This window comes from Mastigoproctus giganteus, chromosome 14 (assembly GCF_048544385.1).
Source record: "Mastigoproctus giganteus isolate SK-2022 chromosome 14, ASM4854438v1, whole genome shotgun sequence".
NCBI classification, from domain to species: Eukaryota; Metazoa; Arthropoda; class Arachnida; order Uropygi; family Thelyphonidae; genus Mastigoproctus; species Mastigoproctus giganteus.
Genome location: NC_143588.1, coordinates 85,775,300 through 85,790,902, shown reverse-complemented (window position 1 = coordinate 85,790,902; position 15,603 = coordinate 85,775,300). Strand labels below are relative to the sequence as shown.

Below are 15,603 nucleotides of genomic sequence, written 5' to 3'. Positions count from 1 at the left end.
AATCCACACCATTCCCTCCAAATGCCTGTCCAGTTCCTCCTTAAATTTATTCAACCTATCAACTTCCACAATGACAGATGGAAGTTTGTTCCAGCAATTAACCACCCGCTGGCTAAAGGCAAATTTCCGCACATCTATTCTACATCTGTCTTTTCTTAATTTGAATTTATGCCCCCTTAGGTTCGTAATCTGAACAAGTGGAAGGATCCCATCAGAATTCAGCGTGCTCAATCCATTCAAGGCCTTATATACCTCAATCAGATCACCGCGCAGGTGCCTAGTCTCCAGCCACTGCAATTTGCAGAACTCAAGCCTCTCTTGGTAAGAGGAACCCTTCATTCCCCTCACCAATGTTGCCATGGCATTCATGATTCCAATCTTCAGATCATTAATCCCAGTGATTGTAGAATGATTACTACATTCTCAACACATCCCCACATGAAGCCAAGAAGAGATAGTTATGTCTGGGTACTGGGATGGCTAAGGGATTAGCCCATCTCTGTTTACCTAAGAAATTTATTCTTACTGAAATACTGGAGAAAAGCTAAATCTCCCAGTGAGGGGGAATGCTGTCTTGTTGCAGAATGACAAGTGATTTCTGATGCTAAATTTGAAGCACAGCATAAACTTGAATTTCAGTATCTAAACCAATTTTCGAGAAGATGGGGTAACAGGGATAGTAGTAATGGAGGCATGTGATGTAAGAAAGCAAGCGTATGAGCTTATGTAGCATCAGCCAAAAAAAAAAAAAAAAAATTTCACACATCCATTCCCTCTAAAAGTTTGTCCAGTTCCTCCTTGAATTTATTTTCTCTATCAACTTCCACAATAACAGATGGGAGTTTGTTCCAGCAATTAACCATCTGCTGGCTAAAGGCAAATTTCTGCACACCTATTCTACAACTGTCTTTTCTCAACTTGAATTTATGCCTCCTCAGGTTCATAATATGAGAAAGCGGAAGAATCCCATCAGAATTCAGTGTGCTCAACGCATTCAAGACCTCGTACACTTCAATCAGATCACCTCGCAGGTGCCTAGTCTCCTAAATTGCCACTGCAATTTGCAGAACTTAAGCCTTTCTTGGTAAGAGGATCTCCCCCCCTTCATTCCCCTCACCAATATTGTTGCCCCTCTCTGTACATGCTCAAGCAACTCTATATCCTTCCTAAAATGAGGCCTCCAGACCTGTATGAAAGTACTCAAGGCGTGGCCTGACCATTGCCTTATACAAAGGGATAATCATCTTTTCCCTACTAGCAAAATTCCTGTATATCATTGACAATATCCCATGACCTGCTCTGGCAGCCTGTCTGCATTGCTTAGAAAACTTCCATCCATCCCTGGGCCAGGGATGGTTGGACTGTTTTATTAACAACACCAGATGGAAGTTTATTGCAACTATCATTTACTCTCTGGCTGAAAGCAAATTTCACACAACTATCCTGCAATCATCTTTTTCAATTTAAGTTTATGTTCCCTTACATGTGTTGTCTGAGAAAGAGTAGGATGTCATCAGCACTTAGTTTACTCAATTCAAATCCTTAAACATTTCAGTTGGATCTCCTCACAGGTGTCTAGTTTTCAAGTGCTGCAATTAGCAAAAATTAATTTCTTGACTAATCTTGTTGCTCTTTTCTACATCCATTCCAACAGTTTCACATCCTTCTTAAAATTCTTCCAGACTTATAATATTCAGTACTCCAAATGGAGCCTAACTATATTTTATACAATGGGATAATCGTCTCCTTTTCCAATACAACACACAGGCAGTTAAAGCTATGAAGTATCATTGTATCATATCTGCAGTTTTTAAATTTCACTTAATAATTAACCATTCAATTCTAGAATTTCACAATGTATTAAATAGTATTTTGAAAGCAGTTTGAACAGAATATTTGTCTAGTTTTGTTCTGGCATTTATGACAAAGTCACCATAAATGTTGTGGATAACAGATTTATTATTTTTGTATGCATGCATTCAAAAATAAATCACTGACATTAATTTTCTTATTAATTGTACTTCTGTTCTCAAATCAAAATAAAAGTAAGCTTTTATGATGTCAGAGCTTAGTATTACAACTTCAGTTTATAAAAATATATAGGTTTGGAGATGGGACCATTCTGAAAATTTTTAACTTCATAAATGCAGTTAAAGTACAATTTCAGATGCATGTATTGCAAAAAGTTACCTGCAGTACACAACTATGTAGCAAGTCACTTCTCTTATCTGCAACCAAGTTCTATTTATAAGCATACTATACTCCATCCTTGTCTCTGTACTATATTGTAATTAGAGATGTGAAACTTCCATATATATGTAGAATTATGGCAATGCATATCAATAGTTGCCAATGACATTGCTAAGCTGTTGAAATAATGCAGCTGTTTTACCCAAGTAACTTGGTTGTTATGGAAATGAAAGATAACATGCTGTTCATTATGCTACATGCCATGTAGGAATGCATTTCACACTCACATGACTTTTAAATACAGTTAATTATAATCATTAAAACTCCTCTGATTCAACAGTCGTGTCAGAGTATAACAAGAAATTTTTTCTGGTAAAATTCCCAAAAGTAGGGAAAGGGAGGACCTCACAGGATTGAGAGTTTAATTATGTAAACTTTTAAAACATGGTAGTGATATAATCTCATCTTTAAAAATTTTATTTGATAAGAGATACTGGAATACTAACATAGTACCACTTTGAAAATAAATTTTAGCTTGAAAGAATCTTAGTTAATCAAATTCATCTTGGAAGTCAATTTACTAATTTCCTGCTAATGAATTCCATGTATACTTCCATTAGTATTCTTCTATTTTTATATGGGATTACTACCATACCAATATGCCCACTTTACAAGTAAGCCTGCTTATTATTTACTGAACGGCTTTAAAAACCAACTCATTAATTCAGTTCTCTGTGCAGTGTGAGCACACCAGAGATATGCTGTAAGTATGAATTTTATGTATAGAATATCTATACAATAATTGTGCTTATCACAATATTAAGAAATCTACAAGAACATTATTTGTCTACTTTGCACTTTATTGAAGAAATATAAAAATGTACAAAGTACAGAAGCATTACCAACATGCAGCTATACAGATCCTATGTCTAATTAGCAAAGACATTGTTGAAGCAACTCTGCATTGCTTCAACAATGTCTTTGCTAATTAGATATAGAAGGTAACTATCATGCTAATTCTGTATAGATATAGAGGGTAACTATCATGCTAATTCTATATAGATATTGATGGTAACTACCATGCTAATTCTAAAACAGACATTTTTAAATATATTCAAAAAGCTCTCACTGGTATTTGAAGTAATACAGCCACACTAGAAAAGTTACATAAATCCACAATTTGTTTATGCTTACATGAAACTAATATATATGAGTGAACACCACAGAAAAAATTAAAAATATATAAAGGAAACCAAATTACTTTCAAGTTAGTGAAGCTCTTTTCCACATTTATCAAATGTACACAAAGTTTAAATTTTTGCAACTCACCCAAAACTTACATGATTAAATACATTAATATTTTCTTTATACAACATTAAAACTTATGAATTGCCATATCACATGTAATGTTTATATAATAGCAATAAATGATGTACAATCCACTTAATATAAAACTCTGGTTGCCCCTTGTACAGGAAGGTTGTTATTTTACAAAATTAACAAACTATTTAACCAATGTAACAAAATAATTTTGATGTTAAATAATAATACAGGTATTTTTTTTTTTTGGGATTACCTTATAGTGCTGAAATACTTTTTATAAAATTAACCTTTTTTTTTAATCAAATAAAATTAAAGTAGGATTTCCATACTTGCAACTATTACTACCCAATAGTCATTTAAACTGGATATTTTTTTTAAATACCAATTATCTGGCCACCATAAGGCTACTCATTAAACAGGTATATATACATATCATAAAAACCAGGCCACATACTTGAAATAGTATGGTGAGGAGTCAAATAAATTTCTTTATTTCTTTTTGAAAAGCTATAACTAAATAATCAATTTTGTGTATTTAAAACTAACTAAAGTTCCAATGAGCTGAATGTAGACCTTTGCTATAAAAATCTTATCACAGGAGTAGTAGCAAATGACAATTTATTCTGCTATGATTCTATAACAAAAAAAAAAAAAAGAAAAAGTTTACAAATTAAGAAAAATTGCCTATACAATATTCATGATTCACAAGGAGATAATGTACTCGCATATGTGACATGTTCCTTGCAAGTACAAAAGCTCAGTAATAAAAACAACAACTAACATCATAAGAGAGTGACCTTATTTTGCCTCTTGACAGATGACAAAACATTAATAGCAATTATACAATGTAGAAGAGGTTCTTTGTATGGATTATATAACCATTTATTTAATCATATCATTAATCCAATGATATAACTAACACCTCCACTTACTACTAAATTATAGAAATTTTTAGAACAAAGAACTCCTCTCAGAATGTACAGAGTACAAACTCACTGTGAAGGGATTTAAACTGTAAAAATTATCTTAAAAGTAAAAATCAGAAATTTAAATAGTTTACTGTAAACGTGTTTTGCCAAACCAATTTTGCATAAAAAAAAAGTTGCTGGCACTGATCTCTCATAACCCAGTTATCCTGGTACTATACCAGAGCCGTGCTGAGGGTGAGACGAATGAGGCTCTTGCCTCAGGTTAAAGGCTGAAAAGGATGACAAAAGAAAGATTAAATAATTGGCAACATTTCCATCATTAATAGTAAGGACCGCAACTTTTCCTTCTTGCCTCAGGTACTAAAATGGCTCGGCACGGCACCGTACTATACTATGAATAAAAGGAAATTTCCTTTTCAAAATGTACATTATATTTTCTTAATCAGTTACTCATAACCTAGTTATCCTGGTACTATACCAGAGCCGTGCTGAGGGTGAGGCGAACGAGGCTCTTGCCTCAGGTTAAAAGCTGAAAGGGGTGCCAAAAGAAAGATTAAATAATTGGCAACGTTGCCATCATTAACAGTAGGGTGCAATTTTTCATTCTTGCCTCAGGTACTAAAATGGCTCAGCGCAGCCCTGTACTATACTATGAATAAAAGGAAATTTCCCTTTCAAAATTTATGTTATATTTTCTTAATCAGGTGCTGGTAGCTAAAACCACAATTTAAAATAAAAGCACTTCTCAAAGACACTTCCATATTTAGAAGGTTAATAGCACATAAATGAATAAAAGAGCAAATGAACAAAAATGAAAGTCTTGGAAGCCTTTCGTTTTGAGAAAGTTTAGAAACAAAATATCAAAACAACTTGTTGATCGTGCAGTATGCGAGAAATAAATGCTACTAGAAAAAAATTCTTATGCAAACTTCCACTTCCCAAATGTGATATGACCTAAAGTTGTGCTATTTATACAAAGTAACCTTCCAAGAGTGTGAAGTTTCTTTATAGTGTTTATTTTAAATTGTAGTTTATATACAAAATGGCACAGGAGGAGATGATGTCTTATTAGAAATGCAGCTCCTCCAAGGCAACTTGTGGTGATAATGATGCATGAGAGATCAATGCTGTTAAAAAAAAAAAAAAAAACTAGCATTTTTGGTTTTACAAACTTCAGTTTGCTGAAGTCTTTTTTTTTTTTTTTTTGGCAAACTGAAAGCCGGACTAATTAATATTATATAAATTAGCTTAAGTTTTTATCTAAATAGAACATTATGGTAATAAAATCATTTATCAAAGAACATGGCTAGGAAATCAGAGTTAGCAGCTTAATTGAATTCTCGATTAGGAAGAACCATTGGAGCCACCAGTGTCCAGATGTAGAGTGCAATACATAACCAGCTAGAACTGACTTTCACCCACAGTGATGCTTCATTTTCACTTAAGTTTTCACCGACATTTGGTCTGGAAAAAATAAAATAATAAAATAATAATAATAAAAAATAATGATAAATAAAATAAAATAATGTTCCCTCCCCACACACATAAACAGTAATTTCATCTCAGTTATAGATTATAATAATAATAATAATTGCTGTGGGCCCAAATTCCATTTTAATCTATAGACCCTTTACTCAGATTAAAAAAAAAAAAAAAAAAAAAAAAAAAATACACCCACACCACTGGACTCTAAACATTAGCTATTTTGATAATATATATTTTTAGAACAGGCTACGTGATATGTAGTTCAGAATCCAGCCTAGCCTACCCTTTTCTATTTAGTACATATTTGCTTATCTATTTATTTTATTAATAAATTGCATAACGCATTATTACTGTTTATGTATTACCTGAAGTGCTCATACAGGCTTAGTAATTTAAGTCATATGTCTTGAAAAGAAACAAGAGTTAATACGATAATGAATCTGGCCTGCAAGCCCTCTGATAATCAACAATGTGGCATGCTGGTAACTGCTTCCCCTTCTATGAAATAATGCTGCAATCACATCACAGGTGTAGGGGGAGATTGGTTGGTTGGTTGGTTGGTTGGTTTGTTTTGGTACATCAGCAGCTAAGGCAATATGCCAAAACCAGGTTATATAAAAGACAGCAGTTAAAATTTCAATGACCTAATGAATGAGGTCATTGTCAAGATGTATAAGAATAAAATATGTAAAAAGGTATAAAATATAAATTTTAAAGAGTAAAAAGGTTTAATGATTTTAGATAAATAAAAATGGCTGACACATGGTCATTGTCAGATAAAATCTGAGTAAGACTCAGTCAGATAACTAAAAGTAGAAAAATATAAAACATATTAGTGTCCATAACGAGGACACTCGGATAAAATATGTCTAATATATCGTATGGTTAAAAAGGTGTCACACTCCTCACACATAGAGGAGTCGTCTGCCCTCAGCAGGAATGAAGCACAAGATGACTGTGTCCTATGCAGAGGTGGGCAAGGACAACTTCCTCTCTGCAGTTCCTGCACAGACTAGACTGCCAATATCTGATTATAGGCTTTATCTGAATACCACTTCTTTGTGACCAGCCTATGCTAAGAGTGTTGCCACTGGGAGAGTAATCTGTTGTGTATTAATTGCCTGTAGTCTGTATATGGGACTAACAGGCTATGGTTGTTCTGGAGTCGCAGTGACCTGGTTGCAGTGTCGGCAAGTTCATTAACCTCGATCCCAATGAGGTTTGGGATCCAGCAGAAATGGATGGTGAATGAACATTCAAAAAGAGAATGTAACATCTGCTGGACCTGAATCATGAATGGATGGGATTATATATTCTCCCTGATAAGGCCTGTAGTATACATAGAGTCTGTATACACCATAAACCTTTGTTAATTGTAGATTTTAATATGACCTAAAGCTAATTCAAACAGCATACAACTCTGCTGAGTACATGCTGCATTCATCGGGAATCTTCTCAGCTATATTTTTTTTATCTGAGAAGATGGCAGCAGACCCAACAGATGACTCTGTCCTCGAGCCATCAGTGATGACAGGCAAGAAGTCAGATAACTACTGAACAAAATTTAAGGTAACGTATTTAACAAAAATTTGAGGCTAAAAACTTCAGACTAGAGAAAAACTTACAGACATATAAGTTAGTGCAAATGCATCGTGTCTATATGTAATAAGTTAACCAAAGTTAGTTATAATGCCATCATTTCATTACATCTCATATTGTTAATGCCTTCCCAACAAGTTATACATTGAATAAGTAATGCTTCTCCAACGAAGACTACTGTTACTTATTCTTAGTGGATTTCACCACCCAGACAGCTGTTGCAGGGCTTTTTGGCTCTTTATCAGTGGGTGAATAGGTACCCGGTGGTTTATACCACCCGGTACCTACCTACCTATTTATAAGCTGACAACCCAGTTGTGAATTAACTCCACAATATGAGAGATGCCAAATGGTGTTTAGTAGTTTAAGACTTCAGGGGTAAAAGCCTCAGACTATGGAAAAACTAACAGACATATAAGTTAGTGCAAATGTATCATGTTTATACGTAGTAAGTTAACTGAAGCTAGTCATAACAGCATTATTTCATTACATCTCATATTGCATCATACTGAGTATAAATGTATGTAATTAGGCCATTCCATTGGGACCAAAGTACAATAATTTGTGCAAAATAACACACAAGTCAATGAAATTTAGTGTGGAAATACACCAAATAATGTAATTTCTTAGTCTTTATATTTTAAATTCCTCTAACCTTGTACAGCTGTCCTGGGGTATAAACAGAAAACTTTTTGTTATGAATCACAAAGGAACGTATCGGTGAAACAATTTTTTAAATATTTGAAATGAGTATCAAGCAGATGTGGTTTTAGACTTCAATAGGGGGATATGATTACCTCTGGCAGCCAGGCATGCAATGCTCACAGCAAGCTCTTATACGATTAATGACAAAAATTATTAATGTTCAAAAGTCCTATTGGTACTGAAACCCGCTTTTCCAAGCTAGCAGTTTGTAACCATGTAAACTGGGAGGGAAGTTAACTCTAAATTTTCTTCCCCAAAGCATCCAGTACATGTCCATTAGGATTCAGAACTGGACACTTTGGTGGCCATTCCAATGGAGAAATATCCTTATTCTGAAGTCGTCCGGTTATGTTCTAGTGGACAGAGCACTAACATCCATTAGAATTGAAGGCCTATGCACACCCCTATGAAGTTTGATGTAAAGTTCAAGAATTTCATCCCTCCACCTCAACAGTCACAGATCCTCTTTTGAGTTATATATAGAATCAAATTATAGACTAAGCCTTACCTATCCATGGACATTAAACTGATTAGCATTAGTAGGAGGCACACAATGCAAGAAGCAAGCTTATGCAGCATCAGCAAAAAAAAAAAAAAAAAAGCTCCGATTTCACCCCTCCATTCGTTCCAAATACCTGTCCAGCTCAGCCTTAAATTTATTTAGGCTATCAACTTCCACAACAAAAGATGGAAGTCTGTTCCACCAATCAACCACCCGCTAGCTATAAAGGCAAATTTCTGCACATCTATCGTAGAACTGTCTTTTGCTCAATTTGAATTTATGCCCTCTCAGGTGATTATTCTGAGCAACAGGAAGAATCCCATCAGCATTGAGCATGCTCAAACCATTCAAGGCTTTATACACCTCAATCCGATCACTTCGCAAGTGCCTAGTCTCCAAACACTGTAATCTGCAAAACTTAAGCCTTTCTTCATAAGAGCAACCCTTTGTTCCATTCACTAATCTTGTTGCCCTTCTCTGTACTCGTTCCAACAGCTCAACATCCTTCTTAAAATGAGGCCTCCACACCTGTATACAGTATTCAAGGTGTGACCTGATTATCCCCTTGTATAAGGCGATGGTAATTTTTCTAGCATCGCCTTGTATAAGGCGATGCTAGAAAAATTCCTGTATATCATTGACAAGACACCATGAGCTACTCTTGCAGTCTATCTGCACTGCTCAGAAAACTTCATATCTGCCTGCACAATTACCCCCAGGTCCTTTTCATTCTCTACCACTGTCAGTGTAGTATCACAGAGTTGATACGTTACTCTGGGGTTACTGCTTCCCATATGTAGTACTTTACATTTGTCAATGTTAAACTTCATTTGCCACCTCTCAAGTAGTAGTAGTAGTAGTACTATTACTACTTCTACTACCTCTCAGGCCAAATTTCTAGATCCTGTTGCAGCAGTGTACTGTCAATAGTGTCCTTAACAACTCTGCCAACCTTCGTATCGTCTGCAAACTTGGACATTAAGCCTGATATACCATCATCAATATCATTTATAAATACAGAAAACAACAATGGACCCAACACAGAACCCTGAGGGTCTCCACTAATAACATTAGTCCACGAAGAGCAGTGTCCATTGATTACCACTCTGTCTTCTCCCACTCAAACATCCCTTTATCCATAGCAGCAATTTGCCTCCAATGCCACACTGCTCCAGTTTGTGCAGCAGTCTTCCATGTACAACAGTATCAAAAGCCTTTCTAAGATCCAAAGATATCAAAGTTATTCCCTCTGTCCAGTTGCTTTATGACAACATCATAGTATCCAATCAAATTGGTCAGACAACGCTTCCCCTTAACAAACCCATGCTGTGTCCGAGCTATAACTGTCTTGTCTAGATGATCCTGCAGTGCTTCTTTAACCAGTGCCTCCATTAATTTCCCTGAAACAGAAGTTAAACTAACAAGTCTATAATTACTTGTGCCTCCCTTTGATCCTCCGTTGTGAATTGGGGTCACATTTGCACATCTCCAGCCCCTGAGTCCAAGGAAGCTTTCATAATTATGGCTAAGGGTTTGCTTAATTCCTTTGCTGCCTCCTTTAATATAACTGGATAGATCTCATCCACCCCAGGTTCCTTCTTATGTTTATCTTCAACAATTTCTCCTCCACTTTCCTCTCAGTTATTACAAAATCAAATAGCTCCCTGCCAGAATTTAGTTCACCTCTGGCATTCCCCTCATGTGTGAATGTAGATATAAAATACCCATTTGGTTTGTTAGCCACTTGAGCAGGATCAATAGTTGAACCAGCAATATCCAGTGGACCAATCTGATTCATCCCCTTCCTTCTAGAGTTTACATAGGTAAAGAACTCTGCTGTTTTTCTTTGCATCCTTGGCCAAATATTTCTCATAATCTGCCTTTGCTTGCCTAACCTCCTCTGTGACTTGGTTACAGAACAGCTTATATCTATTGTAGGATTCCATGTCACCCATTAATTTATATGTATCCTATGCATTTTTCTTCTCTGCCACATGTCTCATTAGTACATCTGACATCCATTTAGGCCTTGAAATCCATCTAAACCTTGAACAATATTTCTTAGTTGGTATGTAAAGCCTAGTAGCTTCCAGGATTAATTTTTTGAATGCTTCCCATTTTGAATCACTCATCGGTGAAGACAGGATATTAGAGCGGCGATCACTCATCGGTGAAGACAGGATATTAGAGCTGGAAAAGGAATTAGAAAATGTGAATTGGAATATCATTGGTTTGGCTGAAACAAGAAGAAGAAATGAATCACTTATAAGTTTATCAAGTGGAAATCTCCTGTACACTAATGGAAACAGTGAAAGGAGTGAAGGTGGAGTTGGGTTTCTGGTCCATAAAGATTTTAAAAACAACATTTTGGAATTCAAAAGTACATCACCAAGGGTGTCAAGACTAATACTCAAGATTTCTAAGAGGTGCAAGCTAAAGATTATAATGATTTATGCACCAACATCGAGCCATGATGATGAAGAGGTTGAAGAAATGTACACCGAAATTGAGAGTCTTCTAGATGAGCAGAAAACCCACTACACTATGATTATGGGGGACTTCGATGCTAAGGTTGGAAAAAGACAAAACAGTGCAGAAAGGGGAACTATAGGAAATTTTGGAATTGGTGAAAGAAATGAAAGAGGTGAAAGACTGGTGGAATTTGCAGAATCTGAAGGACTGTCAGTAATGAACACTTTTTTCAAGAAAAGGGTGAACAGAAAGTGGACATGGAAGAGTCCAAATGGATTAACAACTAATGAAATCGACTTCATCCTCACTAACAGAAGATATATTGTGAATGATGTTACCGTCCTGAATAAGGTAAATGTTGGAAGTGATCACAGAATGGTAAGATGTACACTTGATATAGATGTAGGAAAGGAAAGGAAAAAACTGACTCGAGTAAATAATACAAAGGTCTTTGAAATAACAGAGGAGGAGAAAAAGCAGTATGTACTGGAACTTAAGAACAAGTTTGAGCTTCTGCAGACTGCTCAGGACCAAGATATCGACGAGGAATATTACAACTTTCTGAAAGTGATAAAGCCCAAGAAACCTATAGGGAAACAGAAATCCAAAGAAGAAAAAATTAGTCAAGAAACACTTGTCATGATGAACCAAAGACGACAAATGAAGAGCAAGAAAAACACTGACAGGGAGAAAATTGAGTATACTGAGTTATGCAAAGCCATTAGAAAGAGACTCAGAGAGGACATAAGAAGATTTAACACAAGAAAAGTAGAACAAGCATTAAGGGAAAACAAAGGATTTAAATCAGCAGCCATGAGCAGTAATACAGAAAGACAAATGATACTGAAACTGAAGAATAGCGATGGTGTACTTATAAACAGCAGAGAAGGCATAATTCAAATAGCAGAAGACTACTATAGAGAATTATACAAGGAGCGAGGGAATGATACCAGCAGTGAGGAAGATGGATTGCAAAGTAGCAACACATACGACATACCCGATATTCTTCCTGATGAGGTAGAACATGCATTGAAGAAAATGAAGAATCGGAAAGCCCCGGGGGAAGATGAAGTTACTGTAGAGTTGTTAAAATTGGGAGGAAGAGACATAACACAAAAACTGGCAAGGCTCTTCACAAAGTGCATTAGAAAAGGTGTGATGCCTAAGCAGTGGAATAATGCAATCATAGTTTTGCTGCATAAGAAAGGAGATAAATCAGAAATTGGAAATTATAGACCAATTAGCTTGTTATCCCATATCTACAAGTTGTTCACAAGGGTCATTACTAACAGATTAGAAAGAATACTTGATGAGAATCAACCGAAAGAGCAAGCTGGCTTTAGGACAGGATTCTCAACTATGGATCACCTTCACGTAATATCACAGCTAATGGAGAAAGCAAATGAATATAAAACACCATTATGCCTGGCATTTGTGGATTATGAAAAGGCATTTGACTCTATACAGCATAAGGCAATGTTTCAGGCACTGGAAAGACAAGGCATAGATACTCCATATATTATGATTTTGAAGAAAATATGAGAGTGCTACATCCTTTATTAGACTAGACAAAGACAGTAGCAAATTTAAAATCGAGAAAGGAGTTCGACAAGGAGACACAATATCTCCGAAGCTGTTTACTGCTGCCCTTGAGGAAGCTTTCAGAAGATTAGACTGGTCGCAGAAAGGAGTCAATGTGAACGGAGAGTACCTAAACCATTTACGATTTGCAGATGACATTGTGGTCATAAGCCACGATCCCAAAGAATTAGAGGAAAATCTTAATCAGTTATGCACAGTTAGTAAGGATTTTGGACTAAAGATGAATATGGCTAAAACAAAAGTAATGATGAACAAGTATGCCACGGAAAGGGAAATAATGATTGAAGGAGCAGTAATTGAAAAGGTGGAGTCATATACTTATCTGGGACAAGTTATTAGCTGGAATAATGATAAATGGCTGGAAGTCAAGAGAAGAATAAATTTTGGATGGATAGCATTCAGGAAATATAGTCACATACTGAAGAGCAATATCCCAGTTTGTCTGAAACGTAAAATAATGAATCAATGTATACTCCCCACCATGACTTATGGAAGTGAAACTTGGGCACTCACCAAAAGAATGGAAGAGAAGCTACGAACTACACAGCGAAGAATGGAACGAATTATATTGGGAATCAGACTGTTAGATAAGAAGAGAAACACATGGATTAGGCAGCAAACTCAAGTAAAGGACATTCTTATCAAAACTAAAGAACTAAAATGGTCTTGGGCAGGACACATAGCTCGAAGACATGATGACAGATGGACTAAGAAAATAACAGAATGGTACCCAAGAGGAGCTAGAAGAAAACCTGGAAGACAAAGGCAGAGATGGATAGATGAAATTCATGAGTTTTTGAGTAGTAAATGGATGGCCAGTGCTCAAAACAGAAAGAACTGGAAAGTTGCTGGAGAGGCCTTCATCCTGCAGTGGATTGAAAATGGCTGATGATGATGATCTCCCAATCTAGCAGTTTTCCGACCCACCTAACACTACCCCGATAGCATCAGCAAATATTCTTGCACCCTTTCTATTTAAGTGTATCCCATCCCTGTAGAAGCAGTCTCTCATGTTAACAACACAGACCAGGCTGAGAAAATTCTATCCCTTGAGCCTTGCACAATCTATCCAGGGCCGAATTGATTGACAAGGCTCTCATCATATACTCCCTCCTATTGTGTCTGGGCAGAATTGCAGACACTTTCAAATTCAATCCTAATTCACGGCTTTTTTTCAACAGTGACCTGTACTTGTTTAGTAATTCCGCCAGTCTCCTACTCTTAATATCATTAGTGCCAACGTGTACAACAATATCACCTTTTGTGCCCTTAAAATATATCTGCTCTACAATGTCATCAACCTTTGCTCCTGGCAGACATACTCTGGTCCTGTTCCACCTATCCTTTTTACATAATATTTACATAATATGTTCCCCGTTTCCCTGACAATAGAGTCACCGACGACTACTAGTTCCTGTGGGACCAGCGCATTCTGCCTTGGGGGTTGCCGCTGTGTTGCGTGATGTTCAAGTGCAAGCTCTGGAGTTGAAGTGGGGAGCTGAGAGCGTGATGGGGGCCCTCAATTTAGATCCTTCGAGGATGACTGCTTTAGTCCAACTGACACATTCATGGCACAAATAATGGGTTGTCTTACAGTCAGATCTCTCTTCTGCAGTTTGTAGGATAAAGTCTGGCAAGAGACATTCTTTTCTACAGTAGCTGCAAAAAATCAGAATAGAGTTGCTTTTTATTATCTCCCAATGTCATCTGGCAGTTAGGACTAGATATCAATCATATAGTGTTGCATTCCTTGGTCAACTTTGTACAGCTCTTTGGGATATTTCTCCTGGAATTGTCTCCACAATCAGGATATCATATTTGGATGGACTGCTGCTATCTCCACCTGTAATAGGCCTACTTCCATATGAAGCCACAAGTAAGGAGATTGCAGGCTTGAGCCTGTGCTGCTCCTTCTTTCAGTTGCATAGCTCTCTGAGGAGCTGTTGTCCCCACCAACAAATTTCTCCAACTGCATCAGTCATGTGCTCTATGAGCGGCACCACAAAGTGTCATGCCCAGAAGTTCACTAATCCCATCCTTCCACCTAGTTGCAGGTCTTCCTCTCAATTTTTCCTTCCATTATATTCTTCAACAATACGACCAAAAAACTCGAGTTTTCTTTTGTTGATGCTACGAAGAAGAATTTTAGGCCTGCCAATTTTATTCGATACCCACTCATTTGTTCTTCGATCCAGTATTCTCCTGTAACACCACAATTCAAGTGCCTCAATTTTCTTCCTGTCAACTCTTTTCAGATTCCATCCTTTACATCCATAAGTGGCAACTGGAAAAATTAATGAATCAGTGAGTCTCAGTTTCGTCTTTATGGGCAGATCTTGATCTCTCCATAATTTTGTTCTCCATAATTTTGTCAGATCAGTGACTAATGTTTTAGCAATTGCCTGTTGCTTTACATCGTTTGAGCAGTCCCTATTTTTATTTATTATTGACCATAAGTAATTAAATTCATCAACTTCTTCGATATCTTGCCCATTAAACTTCACTTTACTGGAACCGAGATTATCATCAATATATTAGTTTTACGCACATTCAGAAACAATCCTTTTTTCTTACTTGCCTCACATACTTTCCTCAGAGCTTCTTTAAAATGATCCTTATAATTGCAAATTAGCACAGTATCATCTGCATAACGAAGGTTGTTTATCTTCAGTCCTCCAATTTTGATGCCAGTCTCTAAATCTTCATGCATGATATCTTCGGTATAAAGATTATAAAGGTGGGGTGACAAAATACAGCCCTGCCTGACACAGTTACCTATTGTGAAAAAGTCCATGT

General features: G+C 36.4%; 1 protein-coding gene across 2 annotated transcripts in view; it reads right to left on the bottom strand.

The window, feature by feature from the left end:
* Positions 1 to 4,177: 4,177 nt before the first annotated feature.
* Serinc (serine incorporator TMS1) overlaps positions 4,178 to 15,603 on the bottom strand; it is a 144,163-nt gene continuing 132,737 nt past the window's right edge. Inside the window, exon 12 of one of the 2 annotated variants that reach the window (XM_090388955.1) lies at positions 4,178 to 5,906. In XM_090388955.1, the coding sequence (XP_090245081.1) occupies positions 5,771 to 5,906 (136 nt within the window). In that variant the 3' untranslated portion in view covers positions 4,178 to 5,770. The remainder of the gene's footprint in view (positions 5,907 to 15,603) is intronic. The other variant, XM_090388954.1, reaches the window with a different exon arrangement.